The 26687-nt window shown below is 41.0% G+C and overlaps 1 protein-coding gene across 1 annotated transcript; it reads left to right on the forward strand.

Annotated features, from left to right (window-relative positions):
* The first annotated feature begins 4724 nt into the window (after window positions 1-4724).
* Window positions 4725-26265, forward strand: LOC148341727 (uncharacterized). The gene is made up of 4 exons (XM_088287931.1): window positions 4725-5053; window positions 10776-11233; window positions 16826-17160; window positions 26236-26265. The coding sequence occupies exons 1-4, from the start codon at window positions 4725-4727 to the stop codon at window positions 26263-26265; spliced, it is 1152 nt and encodes a 383-aa protein (XP_088144057.1).
* Window positions 26266-26687: the final 422 nt, after the last annotated feature.

Here is a 26687-nt window from a genome sequence, read left to right on the forward strand (position 1 = left end):
AGCCAGCAGCCAATCATATCACAGCAGGGGTGTGTCCTGTTCTTCCGCTTTCGTGCCGAACAGACTGCTATTTTCTCGAAGGAAAAAAACGACGCCATCTTTCCTTCGTCTCGTCGAACAAAGAGAAGCTCACGAGTTATCGCCAAGCAAAGACCAAGTGCGGATTTGTTGAGATTGGCGTTTGAAAATGTGTGAAAGAACGACACCCAAGTACAAAGAGGAACTTTGTGGAATAAAAGAAGAGAACGAGCAACATCTTCAACTGCTGGACGAAGTTTGCAACCAGCTTCGTGTTGTGCAACACAAAGCAGGTTTGTAAACGTCTTCCTCTCATTTGCTTTGTAAAGAACGACATTCTATCGTTAAAAATATGAATAACAACATTAAGTTTTTGGGGGAAATCGTTCAAGGTTATTGCCGTTTTATTTTTAAATATTGCCTTTTACTTGCCGGTTTGCTGAACATTTGTTTATGCCAAATGAAATCAGTGCAGAAAATAAATGCCAAAGAATAACCATAAGTGGGGGGGAAACTCCGTGTTTTTTTCCCAGTTTAAAATTTGAACTGATTATTTAACATTTTACATATTCCGGTTTTTATACGTTGTGAAAGAAATTAAGTTTGTCATGTCAGGTTTCAAAATTATGCTGACAGATGTAGTGTACAGTGAACCCCCGGTTATCGCGGTTAATGGGGACCGAGACCACCCGCGAAAACTGAAAATCCGCGAAGTAGCGTCGCACCTAAAAAAAAAACAAAAAAACACCGTATATATATATATATATATATATATATATATATATATATATATATATATATATATATATATATATATATATATATATATATATATATATATGTGTGTGTGTGCAAAGTAGCGGCACACCTTCAAAAATGCTTAAAAAAATAATATATATATATATACTGGTAGAGAGAGAGAGTGAAATTCATGTTATAACAAAAAAACAAATTATAATTAAAACTTATTATTTTTTTATTCCCCAGCCATTATTTTTGTATTTATTCAATTACTTCTTTTTGTATTTATTTAATTACTTCGACTTTTACCTGCTGGTACGCCGTCCGTTGTGCCCTGTGAATGTTATGATCCTCCAGCAGAACTGGAGGATTGAACAGGACTCTCCAAACGCAGACCCGGGAAAAAAGGTGGTGATACAAAGATATTTATTATAATCACAATATAGTCAGTGTAATCAGCGCGTCTCGCAGCAGCTGACGGCATGGCGCGAGACGATCGCTGGAGGAACGCCCACACAGCTGAAAAAACAAAAACACACGCGGCATGACAGTGAAATGAAAGGTGGCATTCTTCATTTATTTATTTATTCATTTATTCATTCATAACTGACAGCCTCGCCCTCCGCCGGTGCCCGGGCGGAAGTTGTTTCTCTTCGGCTTAACTACCACACACGCCGGCCGGTCTCCTTCGGAGCTCACGCACGGTCCCGAACGAAGCAAAATGTCGCCGCGCGAGTGCCCGGGCGGAAGTTGTTTCTCTTCGGCTTAACTGCCACGCACGCCGGCCGCAGCTCGGGTACGGTCCGAAACGTCGCCCCCGATCGTGTCCGTCGCCACCAATCGTGTCCGGGGGAACCTGCTCTTCTTCGTCCACTCTCTTCTTCGTCCACTCTCCTCTTCGGCGCACGCCGGCCGTCTAACCGCTTCAGCGCCCCCTTGTGCCTCTCGGCGAAACTACAATGCCCCCGAATATTTTTTAGACCCGCGAAGCACTGAACCCGCGAAAGGTGAACCGCGAAGTAGCGGGGGTTCACTGTATATATATATTTAAATCCACTGTTGGAGTTGAGCCAAAAATGAGAAAATGAAAAACATTTAGTAAATGAATCTTAAAAGCCATACTTACTCCAATGCGTGTTTGTTTTTTGTACTCAAGAAGAAAAGGGTCAAATAAACACTCAACAACAACTGATTAGAGTTCCGATATTTTAGTTTCTTCGATTTCTGGAGTTCAGGAAATAGTACAAATACAGATATCTGGGCGGCTTTTTCTTAATCTGAGGAGAAACTGTACTCAGACGAGTACAATCGAAAAATGTCGCGCTGATCTCAGCCCAGCCTCACATTTTCTTGGAGGTTTTCTATGTCAAGGGTCATGTAGGTTGAATCGGTCGTCCTTGCTCCTTCCCCCGGCCCGGCCCACGTTCCAGGTCCAAGGCTGACCCTCTCAGGCAGGCGGCAGTCTCTCCGTCTCTCCTGCTCACATTCCCCTGTAATCTCGTCAGTGTACAGATTGTGTGGTGTATGTTTTCACAGATCAAATTGTGTGTTTTTGGGTGTTCTTGATAGCGTCCCTGTGACGTCCTCCCCGGCCCAACTTGATATGTTTGTATCTTCTATGGCCTATGTGGAGAATGTATTTTGTCGTATTTGTCCATGAAGTGCTATCTGGTTTGTCATCAGTTTGACCTGAGCAGACTGAATCTTTTTTTTCTGAATGAGAGTGTGGGTCGTGAAAATACTATGTGTGCAAGTTTGAGGTCTTAAATTTAAACTAAGTCATATAAATTTAGCATATGAATGCATCAGTAAACACCATGACTACAATCCCAGTCAATCTTATCGATGCACTGTACTTCTACTTTCATTTGATAAATGCTTTTTGTTTAATCAATGTTGAACATATTCAGTAACTCTGAACCTGCTAAATTAAATAATTGACCTTCTGTCCCGTAAGTGTTTAAAATAATGCCAGCAATCGTAATACAATACCTTCAATATTCATGTCCGGTGTGGCCATTCCCTATAAGAAGGGAAGGCCGGAGAGAGGGGACACCTTTCCCTTTTTGCATTTTGGGGAGACTTCTTTTGACATCAGCATGTGACGAGAATAAAATCTCTTTCCAACCAAAATGGCTGTGTCAGAGAATTTTTTTCCATCACCAATTCTGTCATGCTCCGCGACCTGTCCGGAGGGAAGCAGAGCCAGACCCACACATCAACAACAAAATATACCACATTTTTGGCATTTTGCTCCATTGAGGGTCTCAAGGGTGCTGGGGCGCAGGCGTTCAACAGCCGGCCGGCTGAACTTTCGGTGAGATGCTTTTACTCACAATGGGTGTTGTGCGCCTGTGTCCAAGCGGTCGGGGCTTTTGGGGTCGTGAAAGAAAGCTTGTGCGTGTGGGTCTGCTGGCTGGTTGGTCATGGAAAATGTCCCTGTGTTAGTTTCAATTATCGTTTAAACAAGAGGCCTCTATAATGATTAAGACATAAAAGATGTCAAAGTAACGGCACTTTGAAAGAACATTAGAAAAAGTATTAAAAAAAAAATTAATTAAAAAAATTATGATAGGAACTAAGTAAATGGGGACGAGTGTGGGAGAAATGTGCAGAAGATAAAGGAAAGAAAGGTCTAGTGCTTAAAGAGATGAGAAATAAGAAGTGTACAATTATAGCTATAGACAACATAGTCGTGAATAAGCTCAGTTTGAGTACAGACCCTGGCCAGGGTGTAAATTTTAGCAGGAAAATTATGAGCTGAAAATAGAAATAATGAAGAGAAGCGCGCTTCCACGTATCGTATTGGGCACTTTGTGGCATGGAACACAGTAAGGATCGAGGCGTACCGTTGTGTGGAGGGCCTGGGGCTGAGCCGACAGTTTCGCTGGTACGTAGCAAGAGTAATGTATTAAGTCTGGGCCGGTTAGACTCCGCTGTTCAGATACGTACCCTGTGATTACTCGTGTTCTGGTAAAGGCCACACAAAATCAAAAACCTGGCTACCATCTACTGTGGGACCAAGAAGTCAGGCAGCCCCCACGCAGGAGATAAGGGGTGATAGTTATAAACCAGTGCCAGTCCCTCCTTTGTAGAAAGAATTGCCCCTTCTAAAACCCAAATGTTATTGCATTAATATTCCGTTTTATCAGTTCAACTAACGCGTTTGCGTCCTAGTATACATTGAAATTTGCAGCATAAAAAATGTTTAAAAATTTGGATAATAACTAAAGCAAAATTAAAACGAGTAAGATAATTGGCTACATAATAATTGGGATGAAATTAATCTTCATTGCAAGAAGCGGTGAATTAAATACAGAAATATAAGATCATAAAAGAATGAATGCATGTTCAGTGGAATGTGATTTGTCAACACGGAAAAACCCTGAGTGATGAAAACGTTAACACTGATAAGAGATACAATTTTGTTGAAACAGGACATGCAAGGTTAAAGGTTATGTAAAACGGAAAAAAATAAACATCTAATGTTCCATACTTCAGTTTGGCGACGGATGTACGACGGTAATTCTATTCATGGATTGACATTTTGAAATGGAAATGACAGGAATATGAATTATCATGTTATGGGGGACTTTTGATATACAGTAAATTGATTTAAATTAAATTACAATTTTTTAGTCTGCACATAATCCACTTCAAAGCATACTGACTCATTGGTTGAGGAAAACGGGGTTATATTAGTTCAGTGGTTCTCAATTATTTCCTGTCACGCCCCCCCTACCAAGAAGAAAATAAATTTGCGCCCCCCCACTACCTGGAGGCACAATCAGGTCCTACGGCAACTGGCGATCATACTGGAGAAAAGGAGAACGACCAACAATGCCCTCCCTCCCCACGCGCCTGGACTCCCAAGCACAATCGCCTTTGTGAAAGCAGGACAACTTCCAGGGAGACCATCTGTAAGAGTGGAAACAACCCTCCTGGACACAGCCCGAGACTGGAAAATGAAAGTTGACCTGGATCAGAAAATCATCTTTCCACCGGAGATCATTACAACTAATCTCAGGCCAGACCTGATCTTGTGGTCAACCTCACAGAAACTCCTGTACATCGTGGAACTAACAGTCCCATGGGAGTCTGCAGTGGATGAAGCCTATAATCGCAAAAGCCTGAAATACATGGACATCGCAGCAGAGGCAGAGCAGCGTGGCTGGCGTACACAGGTGCTCCCTGTGGAGGTCGGGTGTAGAGGATTTGTAGCCACATCAACAACAAGGCTCCTGAGAAGCATGGGGATCCGAGGCCAGGCCCAACGACAAGCTGTGAAATTGCTGTCGGAGGCTGCGGAGAGAGGCAGCAATTGGCTCTGGATGAAGAGGAAGGACCCCACTTGGGCTGTTCGATGCCAAATGTGAGGAAAAGTGGAGGAGGAACACCCTCATAAGACTTCAAAGACCTAGTAAAGGACTCTTCTCCCTTCCCAATTTTGACAATAGGCAGGAGGAGCAGAGGGGGGCACACCTGAGGCGCACAGATGTCGCTGTTGAACCCATCCTGAGGTGTTGTGGGTTTATCAACGAAACACCGATGAAGGAGGGGACCCACCTGATGACCCCAGTGAAGCCTCTGGTCCTCATGCAGGTCAAATTGAGTTGCTTCTTTTTCCCCCACTCTAAAACACCAGAAGTGCTGATTTTTTTGGGGGGATTATAACAACAAGTCCTATAGCTAAACGAATAGTTGACGTGTTCATGGGGATTGAATATGAATCATAAACAGAAGACAAAACCAATTGGCATTGGCATTTGTAAAATATGATGAGGGATTAAGTTTGTGAGCTCTTATGGGAGACGGCGCAAGACGCGAATGGATTGAAGCTTCCGCCAGTGACACGTCCAATAGTGTCACCACCACACAGCTGTGCCGGGTGGCCGTCCTCGAGGGCGTGCGCCTCCCAGTTACTGACATCAAGTGAAACAGTCCGTCAATGAGAAACTGCTAATCAGAATGAGTAGAACCCCCGTTTTTGCATCGATGAAAGAAAATATTGTATTGTATGTAGAATAAGAATTGTTACACTTGCGGGTCCAGAGGGCCAAGAGTGCTAATTCACCGGGAACGGAAAAAAGAATATGGGGGGAAAAAAATTAAATAAAACCGGGGGCAAGCAGCTAATGCAGCAGCCGACGCGTGCAGCTCCCATTGCGTCTGCTCTTTCCATTTCCGCTGCTCCTGGGCCAGGTTCTGGTGACGCAGTGCCACAGCAGGCTTGTTGTCCGCACCGGCTGGTCAACAAGGTCACGTAACAGAAGTAGGGGTGGTTATAGACATGGGTTGTGAGTGGGACGTGCTCTTGCTGTGGGGTGTGGGGTCACTGGGTGATGAGCGGTCCAAACCGAGCCACTTCCTGAAATGTGCCATCCTGTGGTCCAGCGCCATGCCTGTCACAAAGAGGTCCACTAGCACGGGGGCGCCACCGCTACCCCCTCCGACAACGCTTGTATGGCTTCCAAATGCACACTTGACGCCTCAACCCGATTGGGACCACATTCCACGATAGGGGTGCCCGCGGAGCCTCAGCATTCAAGGACCGGCAGGTCTTGGCATTCCGGTGACGATTGATGGACAACAGTTTTTGATGGTGGAACAAGATATTCCACGCTTTGCAAGCTTCTTCAGCATATCCGAATGAGCAACAATACTGTCATGCTTGTGGGACTCTTGAGATTGGCCGAGTCACTGCCATGGACTGAATTTGACTGTGCACATCCGGCGGGGAAGCATATGTTGTCCTCCGTTCCAGTAGACTGGGCAGCTCTGAGACCAGGGTCTCCATCCTCCCGCGGGTGGTACGTCCTGTTCCTGCTCTGGTCTCTGAATTGTCTCTGTTCGCTGAGCCACAAATCACATTCACTATCGGTGCGCATCATCATACTAAAGATTTAGGCCCATTGGTGAAGACGGTTGGCAGAGTTAATTTCAGATGTAGAATACTCCATGTGACTTGCAGGGTGTGGTGTTTCAGCACCCATTGCGAATTCCTCTGTTTTGGAACATTTTCAGAATTTCGACACTATGGTGGACCCGGGGTCTGACTGATGTTGTGCTCTGCTCCACAGCTTCTCCAATTTGTTTTTGCAATATCTGCGAAAGTTTTTATATTATTGTGAAAGAAATTAAGTTTGCCATGTCATCATGTTTCAAAACTATGCTTACAGGTTAATAGAAGGTCACAAAAACATGGACCTCTTAAACAGGAAAACGTTAGTTCAGTGGTAACAGGGTTGTGTCTATGCTGGCAGTTTAGCAGGAAGCCACAAAAACAGATGCACGTCTTGAACCGTGTTTGACAGAAAACCGTTTAGCTCGCATTGAACAGAAGTGTGATAAAGTCAAAGTGTTCATGTTTTTCCATTCTTTATGAGTTGACATCTACAAATTGCTTTGCTGCGCTTCAATAAAACGCCGCACAGGAGCGGGAACGCTTTTCTCTTTGGCGGACTGCTCCTCGCGAGTGACAAAGACAATCTTGGCTGGGTGATTCATTTGTGCAGACTTGTCTCGTTTTTGACAAAAACTGTGCACACTGCGGCAAAAAGATCAATGGCGGTTGATGAATTTTAGTGGATTAAGCACAAAGGATTATTTTTTTTTTTAAATAAATCAAGTACATATTGGTCTTATTTATGAAATTTTTACTGGCTCGGTCAATGAACCTCCGGTGGCTCTGCACTGTTTTGTGCATATGTGCGTCGTTTCACCCCATCCAATCTTTTAAAATACATTTAATGCATCCATCCAGGGTTGCATGGATCTCATCGGTGAACAAGCGCATGCTTCAAGGAATGCATCTGCATCTTTGTCTTACTATGGGCTTAAAAAGGGAGTACGCCACAACCCCCTTTTCTACCAACAAGCCCAGGAACATTTAGTTCTATCTCTAAATGCAAAAATAAATTGTCATGATCCGTGTCGGTCATGGCAGGGCTTTGTTGTCATTTTTCACGTCCCATGCCTTGTCCTTGTTTTTGTTTACCCCGGTAGGCTGAGTAGGGGCGTTTCCCCTCAGCTCTCCGTTCCCACCAGCCACGCACCTGTTCCCCGTTAGCCCCGCACACCTGACTCCCATCTGCTCCCCTAATCAAAGGACTACTTAACCACCCCGTGCCCGACAGCTCAGCGTCGGTGCATTGCCCCATTTGCGGACAGCACTGCCATTGCTTTGCCCTTTCCTCTTGCCACCGTTACTCTTTGCTGTCATTCCTGATCATAGCTCGTAGTCACTTGTTATTGTCCCCGTTTCACAGTCTAGTTCAGTTCTGTCCTGTCGCGCCCTTGTTCGTCCTCATTGTTTTGTTATTTTGTCCCTAGTACCTTGTTGCCTTTTGGTTTCGTTTTGTTGAATAAATTCCCTTTAAGTTACCCGAATCCCGGCTTCCTCGCATTTTGGGTCCACCCCCTCCTCGCCGACCGGCGAACCTAACAGAAATACTTGTAAACATATTTCACTTGAAGGATTCCTATTTTATCAATGACATTATGTTGCGATGGCCCCCAGTGGTCTGCATCAATATGTTCGGGTCCCACAACAGGTGTTCCATCAGACGCACACAATAGCATGTGTGTGCTAACTTCAGCTCGCTTCCAGAAACGTCTGTGACTAATTCAGGAATTAAATCGGGCATCAGCCGCAACGTGCTTCCTTTTTAAATGCTCGTTTATCACAGTTGTGCTGCTAAAGGGAGGTTTACATCGTAGGACGTAATTTTGTGAAATGCCCCCATGGTCCGGTCCAAATCGGGGTTGCACGCATTGCTCCGTGTGCGGCGAGCACAAGTCAAGGTAGCATGGTAGAAACAATATAAGTCGAAGTCGCCGCCTGAGGTTTGACTTGACCAAACCAAATTTGTCTTTTTGTGTCCTGCAGATGTCAGACAAAATGATCTCTGTTCTGTGAAAGGGGAGCCAGATTTGACTCACATCAAAAAGGAGGAGGAGGAGGAGGCGGAGATCAACAAGTCACCAGTGAACGTTGTCCCTATAAAGATTGAAGATGAAAACAAGGATGAGAGTGAGGACAACAGAGGGGCGGAGCCTACAAGCAGCAGTTCAAGTCATCACGTGACAACAGAAGGTGATGAAGACCACCGGGGGCCATCACAAGCACATAATGAGGACACATTATCAGACGCTCATGACAATGATGATGATGATGATGGGCAAGCCAAAGGTGAAAGGGCATGTCACTCTGACTCATTCACTTCAAAACTGTCTTTAAAAGGGCACAGAAAAACACACAGTGGTGAAAAACCTTTTTCCTGCTCGGTTTGTGGCAAAAGCTTCTCTCGAAAGTCTCATTTTGTAAGGCACACAAGAACGCACAGTGGAGAAAAACCTTTTTCCTGCTCAGTTTGTGGCAAGAGTTTCTCTCAAAAGTCGCATTTAATAATTCACACAAGAAAACACAGTGGAGATAAACATTTTTCCTGCTCAGTTTGTGGCAAAAGCTTTGCTTATAAGCCAAATTTAACTTGTCACACAAGAACACACACTGGAGAAAAACCATTTTCCTGCTTGGTTTGTGGTAAAAGCTTTTCTCAAAAATCTAATTTAACAAGTCACACAAGAACACACAGTGGTGAAAAATCTTTTTCCTGCTCAGTTTGTGGAAAATGCTTCTTTCATAAGGCAAATTTAACAAGCCACACAAGAACTCACAGTGGAGAAAAACCCTTTTCCTGCTCAGTTTGTGGCAAAAGCTTTTCTTATAAGCCAAATTTAAAAAGGCACACAAGAACACACACTGGAGAAAACCCTTTTTCCTGCTCAGTTTGTGGAAAATGCTTCTTTCATAAGGCAAATTTAACAAGCCACACAAGAACTCACAGTGGAGAAAAACCCTTTTCCTGCTCAGTTTGTGGCAAAAGCTTTTCTTATAAGCCAAATTTAAAAAGGCACACAAGAACACACACTGGAGAAAACCCTTTTTCCTGCTCAGTTTGTGGCAAGAGTTGCTCTCGAAAGTCTCATTTGATAAATCACACAAGAACACACACTGGAGAAAAACCATTTTCCTGCTTGGTTTGTGGTAAAAGCTTTTCTCAAAAATCTAATTTAACAAGTCACACAAGAACACACAGTGGTGAAAAATCTTTTTCCTGCTCAGTTTGTGGAAAATGCTTCTTTCATAAGGCAAATTTAACAAGCCACACAAGAACTCACAGTGGAGAAAAACCCTTTTCCTGCTCAGTTTGTGGCAAAAGCTTTTCTTATAAGCCAAATTTAAAAAGGCACACAAGAACACACACTGGAGAAAACCCTTTTTCCTGCTCAGTTTGTGGAAAATGCTTCTTTCATAAGGCAAATTTAACAAGCCACACAAGAACTCACAGTGGAGAAAAACCCTTTTCCTGCTCAGTTTGTGGCAAAAGCTTTTCTTATAAGCCAAATTTAAAAAGGCACACAAGAACACACACTGGAGAAAACCCTTTTTCCTGCTCAGTTTGTGGCAAGAGTTGCTCTCGAAAGTCTCATTTGATAAATCACACAAGAACACACACTGGAGAAAAACCATTTTCCTGCTTGGTTTGTGGTAAAAGCTTTTCTCAAAAATCTAATTTAACAAGTCACACAAGAACACACAGTGGTGAAAAATCTTTTTCCTGCTCAGTTTGTGGAAAATGCTTCTTTCATAAGGCAAATTTAACAAGCCACACAAGAACTCACAGTGGAGAAAAACCCTTTTCCTGCTCAGTTTGTGGCAAAAGCTTTTCTTATAAGCCAAATTTAAAAAGGCACACAAGAACACACACTGGAGAAAACCCTTTTTCCTGCTCAGTTTGTGGAAAATGCTTCTTTCATAAGGCAAATTTAACAAGCCACACAAGAACTCACAGTGGAGAAAAACCCTTTTCCTGCTCAGTTTGTGGCAAAAGCTTTTCTTATAAGCCAAATTTAAAAAGGCACACAAGAACACACACTGGAGAAAACCCTTTTTCCTGCTCAGTTTGTGGCAAGAGTTGCTCTCGAAAGTCTCATTTGATAAATCACACAAGAACACACAGTGGAGAAAAACCTTTTTCTTGCTCAGTTTGTGGAAAATGCTTCTCTCAAAAGGCACATTTAACAGAACACACAAGAATGCACAGTGGAGAAAAACCTTTTTCCTGCTCAGTTTGTGAAAAATGCTTCTCTCAAAAGGCACATTTAACACAACATACAAGAACACACAGTGGTGAAAAACCCTTTTCCTGCTCAGTTTGTGGCAAAAGCTTCTCTGTAAAGTCAAGTTTAACAGATCACACAAGAACACACACTGGAGAAAAACCTTTTTCTTGCTCAGTTTGTGGAAAATGCTTCTCTCAAAAGGCGCATTTAACAGAACACACAAGAATGCACAGTGGAGAAAAACCTTTTTCCTGCTCAGTTTGTGGAAAATGCATCTCTCAAAAGGCACATTTAACACAACATACAAGAACACACAGTGGTGAAAAACCATTTTCCTGCTCAGTTTGTGGCAAAAGCTTCTCTGTAAAGTCAAGTTTAACAGATCACACAAGAACACACACTGGAGAAAAACATTTTTCCTGCTCAGTTTGTGCCAAGAGTTTCTCTCAAAAGTCGTATTTACGACGCCACACAAGAACACACAGTGAAGACAAGACATTCAGTTGCAGCGTTTGTGCTAAAAAATTCTCCACTAAACAGCATGCGGAGAGTCACAATTGTGCTGGTGAGAATAGCAGCGATCCTTGAAGCTTAAAAAAAAGAAAACAAAAAACTGAAGGAACTGACTCTTTGTGGTAAGATGTAAATGTGATTTTGAATAAAATACAATATATTGAATTTTTCAAAGCTTTTTTATTGACATTAAGCGTGTGATCCGTGCCAGAAGAACCATTGTGTCTGAGTATTTGTATTTGTATTTGTTTTTATTTTTGAAAGTATACAGGGACAGTGCATATTAATCAAACAGTTTCCTGTAAATATGCCAGATTATAGCCAATGGCTAATTTGCATCCGTTGTCCCTGAGTGATGATGATCTTTTTTTTTTTTTCATATCAAACATTATGAATGAAATTAATTGCCTTTGCCTGGAACATTTGTTAACATTATGCTTTTCAGTTGTCTTTTTAAACGTACTTAATGGAAAAGGTGTGAGAAGAAACTGTGCTTATGAAATCGTTGCCTTCCACAATCATCAATAAAATCACTTGTTCCACTTGCTCAACTGGCCTTCATTACGCTGTGAAAAGGTGAAAAACAGAACTAGAAGTTGAACAATAAAAAGAACAAGAAAGAGAAACGCAAGCAGTCTCAGTTTCTCTCAAAGGTTTTGGAATGTCAGGACTTGGCAATCGGATGGCGACTGGAGTCAGCGCTGGTTTTCTCGCTGTGTTTGGCTGGCTCGTATATGTATGGTCCATTGAACAAAACTCAAACTCTTCAAATATCCCCTCACATACATTTAATATTTCGCTTTCTGAATAAATTTCTGACTGCCCAAATACACTTTCTAGGTTGAGCTCCATCAAGCGTTTGGCGTTTGTTGCTAAGCAGAATCTCACTTCGGGAAAACTATCATTTTGTCAAATATACCAAATATTTTTTTTCATGCTTTATTATATTTTTTATACATTGGATTATTTATATAGTGAAAAAGGGAAATATTAAAATGTAAAATTGGAAATCACATACAAACTTAATTCAATTAATAACAAATATAGAAACATTTTATAAATATTGAACTCATTGAGAAGAGTCCTGATCTTGAAATAAATATTGAATTATAAAAAATACTAAAAAATGGATGAGTGGCAGAAAATGGCTGGATGGATGGAATAATTTAAATTGCACACATATTCAAAAGAACAAATTTGTTAAGAAATATTCAAGTGTGAAATAAAAAGGTTTAAATTGTTGAGAATTTTACATATTAAAATAATTGAATAAATATTGTATTATTACATAAGCAAGCTTAAATATAAATTGAAATAAATGAAAAAATAAGTTGTGTATTTTTAAATGGCCTAATTTAGATATGGGCAGTAATTCTCTTTATGAAACTATGAAGGGACTGGAGCTCACAGAAGTGACCAGTCTTGGTGCTGAAGTTCAGATGTAACCAGATACTGCCCTGAGAGAAAATAGGCCTGAGCATTGTTTATGGTGGGGGCAATTCTCTCGCCAGGTCAGTGACCTTTGAGGGTATGAGAGTAATTTAAGGTGGTCACGAGTAGACTGGTCGTATCAAAGGGGAGACGCATCTGCTCTCCCTCTGGGGGACTTTTGGAGGGAAATCCCGAAGACTAGCGTGATGGGAATGCATATGCAACAAGGGAAAATTAGATATTCATGTCCTATTTGGGCATTCCCTATAAGAAGGGAATGTCTGAGAGGGGGCGTGCACGTGTGCGGAGCGCACACGCACACGTTTTTGGGGAGACTTCTTTTGACATCAGCATGTGACGAGAAAAAAATCTTTTTCGAACCAGTTCTTTTCCATCACCAATCCAGCCTTGCTTGGCTGCCTCTCCTGAAGGCAGCAAGGACCCACACTTCAAAGACAAAATATACGACATATTGAAAGAAAAATAATACTCAAATATTGAAATAAGTATAGAATTGAATGAATAAACAACAAAGAAATAAATACCTCCTGGAAAATATCATTATTTGCAACATTTGTCAACATTTCTCTTTCTTGCACATTATTAAACAGTCGTAATTTTTTTTTTTTTTTACTTTTACTTTTTAAGTTACTTCAGTGCATTTCATACCTGGCCTTCAGTGAAGTCCTACTTCGTCCTACTTGAATAAATCCCCATCAAAATACCATCATTTATGACACCACGGCTGGACAAATAATATCCAGAAACACACTTACACACCACTGAGTGAGTGTTGGACGATATAGCTTCTCTTGAAAGGTCCGACTTGAAAATGTCCTTGCAAGTGTATCTGCAATTAAATCCACACTTTTCCCTCCTTCGGCCATTGTGATTAAAAAAAAGCAAGAATATATTTTAGATTTTCGAACGGTCGCCAGTTACGACTTTTTGGTGTGTTGGTTCGGCATAGCGCCGCACTGCCCCGCAGTATTGGAACTCACTGGAGTTGCATCTTCATTTGAAGTTTGAAAAACACAACAAAAACCTACGATATTTCGTCCGAAAATTGACAGTCGGAAGTTTTCTTACCTTCTGCGCATGTTTACAAGTGGCGACAAGTTCGTTCAAATCCGAACATTTCGGATTCTGACATGACTAAAGTAGCTCGCATATTTTTAAGTAGACAATTCAGTTGCGAGTAAGGAAGGGAGTAATATTTGATTATTGGCTGTTAATTCATTAGCTCCATGATGTGACCTGACATAGTGTCAGTGACTGTGTTCTGTTTATGCTATGAAAACAAGACTGTGTAATTGTAATTCTGTTGTAATTCTTTCGAGGCACTGTCCGAAAAAAAAAATTCATGCAATTTGTAATCAGACACTTTGTCATCCAAAAAGTCACTCAGGGCAAGGTAATTTAATCTTTGGGCAAGAGAAAAAAAATTGTCACTTGCCCAAGTTGGGCAAGTAATTTGGCCACTCGGGCAAGGCAAATTTTAGTGGCACTTGCCCTATGGGCTAGCAGTTTTTAAAGTTAACTTCGAAGCCTACGAGTGAACCACAGCATTGTTGCAAGTTCGGTTGGAGAAACGTAAACTCCCACTGCAGTTGCAGCAGCGGATTCTCCGGGCAAAGGCGGAAGTGACGTACGAGCTGACTCGACAATGTGGCGTTAATTTATTTTTTTATTTTTTTTTATCAACCGAATTCAAATATTATATAAAATATATATTAAAATAGAACAGCAAGGTGTAAAAACAGAAACAGAGGCAAATAAATATATTTGAAAAATACGTGTCTGAAGCATTAGCAAGCGCGCAGCTTCCGAAGGACCTCGACCACATCCACCGACTCCTCCACACCGGAACAAAAACACCCACCGCTAAATTCTTCTGATTTCGTGTGGAACTGACTGTAATTTTCTCACAGGATGTCCAGTGCTACTCTAAAGGACTACGACATAATTCATTAAGTCTTTGTGTCCCGATAACCTCATCTTCGCGCGTTGATGCTTTTCGGCGTAGTTAGCTTAGCTTGTTAGCTAGCTAGCCGCTAGCGAAAAGATGCACATGACTCAAAGCCAAGCAGAGATCAAGTGCGGATTTTTTGGAATTATCATTTGAAAATGTGTGCAAGAACGACACCCAAGTACAAAGAGGAACTTTGTGGAATAAAAGAAGAGAACGAGCAACATCTTCAACTGCTGGGCGAAGTTTGCAACCAGTCTCGTGTTGTGCCACACAAAGCAGGTTTGTACACGTCTTACTCTCATTTGCTTTGTAAAGAACGACTTTCTATCGTTCGAAATATGCATCACAACATTAAGTTGTTTGGGGAAATGCGTTCAAGGTTATTGCCGTTTTATTTTTATTTTTTGCTTTTAACTTGCCGGTCTGCTGAACATTTGTTGATGCCAAATTAAATCAGTGCAGGAAATAAATGCCATAGAAAAACCATTAGTGGGGGGTAAACTCCATGTTTTTTTCCAGTATAAAATTTGAACTGATTATTTAACATTTGACATATGACAATGTCAAAGTGTTCATGTTTTTCCATTCTTTATGAGTTTGCATTTACAATTTGCTTTGCTGTGCTTCAATAAAACGCCGCACAGGAGCGGGAAAGCTTTTCTCTTTGGCGGACTGCTCCTCGCAAGTGACAAAGACAATCTTGGCTGGGTGATTCATTGATGAAGGCTTGTCTCGTTTTTGACAAACACTCTGACATATCTTGTTCAAGCAATTCCTTATGGAATGATTCAACCTGAATCTAAAAACTGTGCACACTGTGGCAAAAAGATCAATGGCGTTGATGAATTTTAGTGGCTATAACACAATGGATTAAGTTTTTGAAAAAATCAAGTACGTATTGGTCTTATGTATTTATGAAATTTTTACTGGCTCGGTCAATGAACCTCGGGTGGTCCTGCACAGTTTTGTGCACGTGTGCGTAGTTTCACCTCATCCAAACATTTAAAATACATTTAATGCATCCATCCAGGGTTGCACGGATCTCATCAGTGAACAAGCGCATGCTGCAAGTAATGCATCTGCATCTTTGGCTTACTATGGGCTTAAAAAGGGAGAACGTCACAACCCCCTTTTCTACCAACAAGTCCAGGAACATTTAGTTCCTGATAATAAAGTTCCTGTGGCCCAGGTGGTTTGCATCACCCCCACAACTCAAAGTTCTTGATAATTTATGCAAATGGCAATTATGATGTATCAGAGGGAGGTCTTGTGTTACTTTGTTACTCATTACTGACACCCTATGGCTGTTAAGCATCATTGCAGTTACAAAATAATTCAGTGAACTCTTAAAATCTTATGGTGTATCTTAGTCTAATTTTAATACATATTGGATAACTTTAAAATACACCTTATTCATATATGTCAGAGTGAAAGTGTTGTTGCTTAATTTATGCGTAGGGATTTTGATTCTTCACACGTAATTTTGTTTTCAAATTTATTTAGAAACAGAAATGTTATTAAAAAAAATTAAAAAGGGGAATGTTGGAATGTACTAGAAACAATATAAGACAAAGTCGCCGCATGAGGTTTGACTTGACCAAACCAAATTTGTCTTTTTGTGTCCTCCAGACGTCAGTGCAAACGATCTCCGTTCTGTGAAAGAGGAGCCAAACTTGACTCACATCAAGAAGGAGGAGGAGGAGATTAACAAGTCACCAGTGAACGTTGTCCCTACAAAGAGTGAAGATGAAAACAAGGATGAGAGTGAGGACAAGAGAGGGGCGGAGCCTCCAAGTAGCAGTTCAAGTCATCACGTGACAACAGAAGGTGATGAAGACCCCTGGGGGCCATCACAAGCACATAATGAGGACACATCAGACGCTCATGACGATGATGATGGTGATCATGATGATGATAATGGGCAAGCTAAAGGTGAAAGGGCACGTCACACTGACTCATTAACTTTGTGTTTAAAAGGGCACAAAAAAACACACAGTGGTGAAAAACCTTTTTCCTGCTCAGTTTGTGGCAAGAGTTTCTCTCAAAAGGCAAATTTAACAAGTCACACAAGAATACATAGTGGAGAAAAACCTTTTTCCTGCTCAATTTGTGGAAAAAGCTTCTCTCAAAATTCAAGTTTAACAATCCACACAAGAACACACAGTGGTGAAAACCCCTTTTCCTGTTCAGTTTGCGGAAAAGGTTTCTCTCAAAAGTCTCATTTGGTAAGGCACATGAGAACACACAGTGGTGAAAAATCTTTTTCATGCTTAGTTTGTGGAAAATGTTTCTCTCAAAAGGCGAATTTAACAAGCCACACAAGAACACACAGTGGAGACAAGCCATTCAGTTGCAGCGTTTGTGCTAAAAAATTCGCCACTAAAAAGCAAGCTGAGAGACACAATTGTGCTGGTGACAATAGCAGCGATCCTTGAAGCTTAAAAAAAGACAAAAAAACTGAAGGAACTGACTCTTTGTGGAAAGATGATGTTGGAGTTGAGTCACCATGGAAATGAGAAGTAGTTTCGTAAATCAACCTTTAAAAGCCAAATTTACTCCAATGCGTGTTAGTTTTTTTGTACTCAAGAAGAAAAGGGTCAAATAAAGACTCAACAACTGATTAGAGTTCCGATATTTAGTTTCTTTCATTTCTGGAGTTCAGGAAATAGTACAAAGACAGATATCTGGGCGGCTTTTTCTTAATCTCACGAGAAAACTGCACTCGGGCGAGCACAGTCGAAAAATGCGCGCCATCTTTCATCCCAGCTTCAGTTTTTATAGGAGTTTTATATGTCAAGGGTAATGTAGGTTGAATCAGTCGTCCTCGCTCCCTCCCACAGCACGGGTCCACGTCCAAGGGAAGGTCCTCCCCAGGTTAGTCATCGTCTGGATAAGTTGATTCCCGTCTGGTTCCTAAGACTGGCACGCCAAGGCTGGCCTTCCCTGGCGGGCAGTCTCTCCGTCGCTCGCCTCGCTGGCATTCCTCTGGAATCTTGTCGGAGTGCATGTGTGTGCAGGTGTACGTGTATGTGCGTGTGCTCCGATCTCCAATTGTTCTGTCTTTCGGAATGTGTTTTTTGCGATAGTGTCTGTGTGAGTCCTCCAGTGCCCAATTTGGTATGTTTGCATTTCTACAGCCAATGTAGAGAATGTGCTTCATCGTATTTGTCCATGAAGTGCTGTGAATGCAGCTCATGGAAATGCTATGTGCGCAAATCTATTTTCACTACTGAGAATTTCAATAAAGTTCACACATTTCAACTAAGTACTCTAAATTTAGCAGATGAGAATAATATAATAAATCAGTAAACATCAGGACTACAATCCCAGTCATTCTTGTGACCCGTGCTTCTAGTTTCATTGGATACATATTCAGTAAATATGCTCCTGCTAACTTTAATTATCGACATACTGTCCCGTATGTGTTCAAAATAATGCCAGTAATCGTAATACAATCCTACAATGTAAATTTTGATTTTGAATAAAATGATATATTGAATTTTGAAAAGCTTTTTTTATTGACATTAAGCCAATGTGATCTGTGCCAGAAGAACCATTGTGTCTGAGTGATGATGAGTTTTTTGTGTGTTTACATCAAACATGTAAATGAAATTAATTGCCTTTGCCTGGAATAACATTTTTTAACATTATGCTTTTCAGTTGTCTTTTTAATCGTACCTAATGGAAAAGGTGTGAGAAGAAACGGTGCTTATGAAATCGGTGTCTTCCACAATCATCAATAAAATCACTTGTTCCACTTGCTCAACCGGCCTTCATTATGCTGTGAAAAGGTGAAAAACTGAACTAGAAGTTGAACTAGAAAAAGAACCAGAAAGAGAAACACAAATCGTCTCTGTTTCTCTCAAAGGTTTTGGAATGTCAGGATTTGGCAATCTGATGGCGACTGGAGTCAACGTTTATTTGTCACCACGGAGATGATCCCCATCACGCAGTTCGTTGCTGCGGCTGTCTGAATTGGAAAGGTGAATTACCGTTGTTTAATGAATACTGAAAGCAATAATGAAATATTTAAGTAATTAAATAAACACTGAAATAATTTTTAACACTCTAACATTTCAATAAAATAGTGACAAATTTAAAATTCGCAACCATATACAGACCGACTGGTTAGCACGATTGCCTCACAGTGAGAGACAGCATCGGGCGCGGGTTCGATCCCGGCTCCGGCCATCTTGTGTGGAGTTTGCATGTCCTCCCCGTGCTTGCGTGGGTTTCCTCCGGGTACTCCGGTTTCCTCCCACATTCCAAAAACATGCATGGCAGGCCGATTGAACACTCTAAATTGCCCCTAGGTATGAGTGTGAGCGCGGATGGTTGTTCGTCTCTGTGTGCCCTGCAATTGGCTGGCAACCAGTTCAGGGTGTCCCCCGCCTACTGCCCGAAGATAGCTGGGATAGGCTCCAGCACCCCCGCGACCCTAGTGAGGAGAAGCGGTATAGATAATGGATGGATGGATACAGAGTTAATTAAATTCATAATAAAAATAGAATTATTTACTAAATATTGGACAAATTGAAGGGTCCAAATTTTGAAAGATAAAAAATAATAAATGAAATTTTAAGTATGAATTAATTCAATAAATAATTAAAATAATTCCACACATATTTAAATGGACAAATATTCAAGATTGAAATAAAAAGTATTTAAAAATATTAATAGAATTTTTACATTTTGAAATTTTTTAATACATATTGGAGTAATACAGAAGCAAGCTAAAATAATTACGTGAAAATCGATTTAAATACTGAAAGAGGTAAAAAAAACGTGAAAGAAAATAAAACTTAAATATTGAAGTGAGTATACAATTAAATGAATAAACAACAAACAAAAACCTCATCGAAAATATAATTTATCAACATTTGTCAAACCACAATGTGAAATTTTGATCTGAAAGATTTCTTTCTTGCATATTCTTAAAGAATCTTCATTATTGTTTTTCTTTTACTTTTTTAGTGACTTAACAGCTCAATCCATGTGAAATGTCCCCTTGTGAGAAAGAAAACATCACATGCAAAAAATAAAGAGCAACCTGTTGTTTTTTCGGACAATCAAGGCACCATAGCACTGTCGAAAAAGCCTGTAAAAAGGCAAAGGTGCAAACTTGACAAAGTATCACTTTATCACATCAACTGTTAATAATGGGAAAATAGATTTGGGATTGTCACTGATGGTGTAGTGGTACATTCGCCTGATTTGTGTGCGGGTATCGTGGGTTCGGTTCTCACTCAGTGACAGTGTCTATGTCTGCCTTGTTCCTGGCTGGCGACCAGTTCAGGGAGTTGTGCGCCCTTCGCCCATAGACAGCTGGGATAGGCTCCCGTGATCCTTTGCAGCAGGGGCGGGAATAATTTTTGATTGGCGGGCCACAATGAGTTCTAAAATTTGACAGACGGGCCGGACCAGGAGCAGATGGATAAAGTGTTTTGGTGCCCTCACGTCATGTGAGAAAAAAAATACATTTAATTTTAAATGAAAGTGGAAAAAAAGCATTAAAACAGTATATGTCTTTGAAAAACCACAGTATTTAGAAAATAAAACATGAACAAGGTTTATTCATTTAATTTTTTTAAAGTTCGGCAGGCCGGATTAAAACATTTAACAGGCTGCATGTGGCCCCCGGACCGTGGTTTGCCCACCCCTGCTTTCCAGGATAATCTGTAAGAAATACTGTCCAACTGACAACATGGTGGCAGATGTGTTAACAAAATCAGAAATGTTTGTTAATGTTAATAAAGTTTTTTTTTTAAAACGTATTCGTAAATATGTATCATGTCACTGATGCTGTAGTGGTACACTCGCCTGAGTTGTGTGCAGGCAACGTGGGTTCAGTTCCCACTCAGTGACGGTGTCTAAGCCTGCCCTGAGACTGGCTGGCGAGCAGTTCAGGGTGTAGTGCGCCTTTCGCCCGAAGTCAGCTGGGAAAGGCCCCAGCACCCTCCCGCGACCCTGCACAGGATATGCAGTGAGTATAATGACATGACGTGACAAATATTTGTCCTCTCATCAATATTTGCACAACAGAGTACTGAGTTTCTAGGTCATCACTATAATAGTTCTCAAAATTATATTTGTTATCAATTTAGGTTAGTTCAGAGATATTTTATTGACAATCTAACATCAATATCCAAAGACAGAAAAAATGGTGGTGGGGGCGCGAATCTTTTTCTTCTTGGGAGGGGCGGGCGTGAAATAATTGAGAGCAACTGCGAGTATATGCAGACATTATATTCATACAATCTTGCAGCCCGATTGAACCACAGCATTGTTGCAAGTTCGGTCGGAGAAACGTAAACGTCCCACTGCTGGAGCAGCGGCGGCTTCTCGGGGCAAAGGCGGAAGTGACGTAAGAGCTGACTCGCCAATGTGGCGTGAATTTAGTTATTTTGTAAGATTTTTTTATCAACCGAATCAAAATATTATATAAAATATATATTAAAATAGAACAGCCATGGGTAAAAACAAACACAGAGGCAAAGAAATATATTTGAAAAATACGTGTTTAAAGCATGACGTCATTAGCAAGCGCGCAGCTTCCGAAGGACCTCGACCACATCCACCGCACCGACCCGTCCACACCGAAATAAAAACAGCCACCGCTAAATTCTTCTGATTTAGCGTGGAACTGACTGTAATTTTCTCAAAGGATGTTCAGTGCTACTCTAAAGGACTACGACATAATTCATTAAGTCTTTGTGTCCCGATAACCTCATCTTCGCGCGTTGATGCTTTTCGGCGTAGTTAGCTTAGCTTGTTAGCTAGCTAGCCGCTAACGAAAAGAGGCACATGACTCACCGCCAAGCAGAGATCAAGTGTGGATTTTTTGGAATTATCATTTGAAAATGTGTGAAAGAACGACACCCAAATACAAAGAGGAACTTTGTGGATTAAAAGAAGAGAACGAGCAACTTTTTCAACTGCTGGACGAAGTTTGCAACCAGCCTCGTGTTGTGCTACACAAAGCAGGTTTGTACACGTTTTACTCTCATTTTCTTTGTAAAGAACGACTTTCTATCGTTAAAAATATGCATCACAACATTAAGTTGTTTGGGGAAATCGTTCAAGATTATTGCCGTTTGCCTTTTACTTGCCGATTTGCTGAACATTTGTTGATGCCAAATTGCAGAAAATAAATGCCAAAGAATAACCAGTAGTGGGGGGTGAACTCCATGTTTTTCCCAGTATAAAATTTGAACTGATTATTTAACATTTTACATTTTCTGGTTTTTATATCTTGTTCAAGCGATTCCTTACGGAAAGAATTCTGCTTGAATCTAAAATATATGCACACTGCGGCAAAAACATTAATGGCGGTTGATCAATTTTAGTGGATAAAACACAAAATATGATGGTTTTTTTTTTAAATCAAGTACGTATTGGTCTTATTTATTTATTTAATAACTTTGTGCTGGCTTCGTCGGGTGTAAGTCAAGTTTTGTGCATGTGCGCATAGTTTCACCTCATCCGAACATTTAAAATACATTGAATGCATCCATCCAGGGTTGCACGGATTTCATCAGTGAACAAGCGCATGCTGCAAGGAATTCATCTGCATCTTTGGCTTACTATGGGCTTAAAAAGGGAGAACGTCACAACCCCCTTTTCTGCCAACAAGGCCAGGAACATTTACCGTATTTTTACGGCCATAGGACGCGCTGCCTCTAAGGGCGCAACACCTGTTGAGGGTGCTATTTCTTTCTTTGAAGCACGTACTGGGCCCGCCACCTTACAAGGCGCTACTAGGCTGCTGTTAGCACAGCAGTAACTCAGCTGCTCACGCTGACTCAGCCGATGGCAACTCACTTTGCCTCAATACCATCAGCAATTGCCCCATTTCAATGACCGATGCCATGAAACCATTGGGAATCAAGGTCATTAACATTGACTCTAACCAATAATAGGTGTCTTGGCAATAGCCTACAAGACAATGTCAGGGGAGGGACTTCACTGGTCACCAGACTCCTGAGAGTCACGGTTTCAAATCCCCCAAAAAAACCTCGGCATACAAGCAAACAATGAAACAAAGAAATAAGATTAACACAAAACATGTATCTCTCATGCCATCAATATACCCAAAAGAAATAAAAATAACACAAAACGATTATAGCAGTGGCTTCTTGGGAGCCATTAGAGCAATGCCTTCTGGGAGCCACTCAGACTCAGCCATATCACATGGCTGTTTAGAGAGATGTGCTGTTGTGATTTGGGCTTTTTGTTTGTTGTCTAAACCTGGGACGTTTCTTGCTTGCAATAACATAAATGATAAGACAGACTACAACATTGTGGACAGCTGCCCTTTTGTCCAGCTTTCTCCGACACCATCACCCAAACAACATAGTCACATAATGTATAAGTCACGGTCAATTAGAAGCAGAGATGACTCAGACTTTGTCCAGCAGGGTGTGCTAACATGCACTCCGAACAGCCCAATTAGTAAAAGGGTTGATGGTCGTGAGTGATATTTTGTCCATATAATGGGCGCAGTCGCCTTACAAGGCGTTTTGTTTGTTTGTTTAAAGTGCGCCTTATGGCTGCGAAAATACGGTAGTTCCTGGTAATAAAGTTCCTGTGGCCCAGGTGGTTTGCATCTCCCCCACAACTCATAGTTCCTGGTAATTTATCCAAATAACAATGACGATGTATCAGTGGGACGTCTTGTGTCCCTTTGTTACTCATTACTGACACCCTATGGCTGTTATACATCATTGCGGTTACAAAATAATTCAGTGAACTCTTAAAATATTTTGGTGTATCTTAGTCGAATTTGAATGCATATTGGATAACTTTAAAATATACAGTCATTATTCAAATATGTCAACATGAAAGTCAGAGTGAAGGTGTTGTTGCTTAATGCTTATGTGTAAGAACTTTTACTCTTCAAACGTAATTTTGTTTTAAAATTTATTTCAAAACAGAAATTTTATAAAAATAAAAAGGGTAATGCCGGAACTTACTCGCAGGATAAATGTCATTTTGGGTAAAAAAAAACCCAAACGTAAATCATACAATAAATAGCGACTCTGATGCCAGGGCTCCTTGAATTCTTTTAGGTATCCAGATTATCATGAAAGCAAAAAGTACCCACGATGAAACTATCCATAAATGCAAAATGAAATACTTGTAAACATATTTCGCTTGAAGGATTACTATTTTATCAATGACATTATGTTGCGATGGCCCCCAGTGGCCCCCATCAATAAGTTAGGGTCCCACAACAGGTGTTCCATCAGACGCACACGATAGCCTGTGTGTGCTAACTTCAGCTAGCTTCCAGAAACGTCTGTGACGATGTCAGGAATGAAATCAGGCATCAAAAGGGAGGTTTACATCATAGGACGTAATTTTGTGAAATGCCCCCATGGTCCGGTCCAAATCGGGGTCGCACGCATTGTTCCGTAAGCGGCAGGCACAAGTCAAGGTAGCACGGTAGAAAATAAGACAAAGTCGCCACCTGAGGTTTGACTTGACCAAACCAAATTTGTCTTTCTGTGTCCTACAGACGTCAGTGAAAACGATCTCCTTTCTGTGAAAGTGGAGCCAGACTTGACTCACATCAAAAAGGAGGAGGAGGAGATCAACAAGTCACCAGTGAACGTTGTCCATATAAAGACTGAAGATGAAAACAAGGATGAGAGTGAGGACAACAGAGGGCCGGTGCCGACAAGCAGCAGCTCAAGTCATCACGTGACAACAGAAGGTGACGAAGCCCACTGGGGGCCATCTCAAGCACAAAATGAGGACAAATTATCAGGCGCTCGTGACGATGAGGATGATGATAATGAGCAAACTAAAGGTGAAAGGGCATGTCACACTGACTCATTAACTTCAAAGCTGTCTTTAAAACTGCACACAAGAACACACACTGGAGAAAACCTTTTTTCTTGCTCAGTTTGTGGTAAAAGCTTCTCTCAAAAATCAAGTTTAACACTCCACACAAGAACGCACAGTGGAGAAAAACCTTTTTCCTGCTCAGTTTGTGGTAGACGCTTCTCTGTAAAGTCAAATTTAACTTGTCACACAAGTACACACAGTGGAGAAAAACCTTTTTCCTGCTCAGTTTGTGGTAAAAGCTTCTCTCGAAAATCAAGTTTAACACTCCACACAAGAACACACAGTGGTAAAAAACCCTTTTCATGCTCAGTTTGTGGCAAATGCTTCTCTCGAAAGTCTCATTTAGTAAGACACACAAGGAATCATAGTGGAGAAAAACCTTTTTCTTGCTCAGTTTGTGGCAAAAGCTTCTCTCGAAAGTTTTATTTAAAAATCCACACAAGAACGCACAGTGGAGAAAAACCTTTTTCTTGCTCAGTTTGTGGAAAATGCTTCTCTCAAAAGGGAAATTTAACAGAACACGCAAGAAAACACACTGGAGAACCTCTTTCTTGCTCAGTTTGTGGTAAAAGCTTCTATGGAAAGTCTAATTTAATAAAACACAACAACACACAGTGGAGAAAAACCTTTTTCCTGCTCAGTTTGTGCCAAGAGTTTCTCTTGAAAGTCACATTTACGAAGCCACACAAGAACGCACAGTGGAGACAAGCCATTCAGTTGCAGCGTTTGTGCTAAAAAAATTCTTCACTAAACGTAGTGCTGAGAGACACGATTGTGCTGGTGAGAATTGCAGCAATCCTTGAAGCTTAAAAAAAGACTGAAAAACTGACTCTTTCTGGTAAGATGTAAATGTGATTTTGAATAAAATATGAAATATTGAATTCTGCAAAGCTTTTTCATTGACATTAAGCCAATGTGATCCGTGCCAGAAGAACCAACGTGTCTGGGTAATGATTTTTTTGTTTCCATCAAACATGTAAATACAATTAATTGCCTTTGCCTGGAACAACATTTGTTAACTTTATTCTTTTCAGTTGTGTTTTTGATCGTACCTAATGGAAAAGGTGTGAGAAGAAACTGTGCTTATGAAATCGCTGCCTTCCACAATCATCAATAAAATCACTTGCTCAACTGGCCTTTTTTCCTGAGCCTTTGTGTTAGTAGAGTCATTTAAAAGTCTAATATAGAAAACAGTGTCAGTGTGAAAAGATCGGTTTCTGATTGCCAAACTTACATTTATGAATAAAAAAAATATCATTAGCAAATAAATTATGAAAAAAACATCTGCAGCACCACACTTCTGAAAGAAACAGAAAACATTTTCCCACTTTAAAGAAAAGTATTTAAAAAGAAATAAACTGATTTATTGAAGTCCTTCCAAAATGTCCTTGAGTATGAGCCGATCCAAAACGGGTGTTGAACTGTCTCTGCGTGGGTTCCACAAAAAGAGCAACTCTTCCGGCTTCTCGCTCCTCTTCGGTACAAAACAGTTTTAAGCTTACAATGCAAACTGTTCCACAATTATTAACCAATCAGGAGTCGGACACTAGGGCTGTTTACCGTCCAATCGCGTTTTATAACAGTATGACATCCGGGAAGACTCAAGTCTGTGACGTACTGACTGCTGCTGTGAGTAGGCTACAAACAAAGCACCCAAATGTCCTGCTCCTTATCTCTGGTGACTTCAATCATGCTTCTCCTTCCTCCTCTCTGCCTTTATTCACACAATATGTAACCTGTCACACCAGAGACAATAAAATCTTGGACCTTTTCTATGCCAACACCAAGGAGGTGTACACATCACTGTCCCTCCCCCCGCTGGGCAAAGCTGATCAAAACTCGGTGGTTCTCCTTCCTGTGTACAAACCTCTGGTCTGCAGGCCGCCAGCTGTGACAGGCACAGTTCAGAGATGGTCTTTAGAAGCAGAGGAGGCCCTAAAGGACTGTTTCAACACAACTGTGTGGGAAGTATTCAGCGAAGCCCACTGGGAGGACATTAATGGTCTAACGGACACAATTACAGACTACAGTGGAA

This window comes from Idiotropiscis lumnitzeri, chromosome 2 (assembly GCF_059441095.1).
Source record: "Idiotropiscis lumnitzeri isolate Australia: NSW breed Sydney's pygmy pipehorse chromosome 2, RoL_Ilum_1.0, whole genome shotgun sequence".
NCBI lineage: Eukaryota > Metazoa > Chordata > Actinopteri > Syngnathiformes > Syngnathidae > Idiotropiscis > Idiotropiscis lumnitzeri.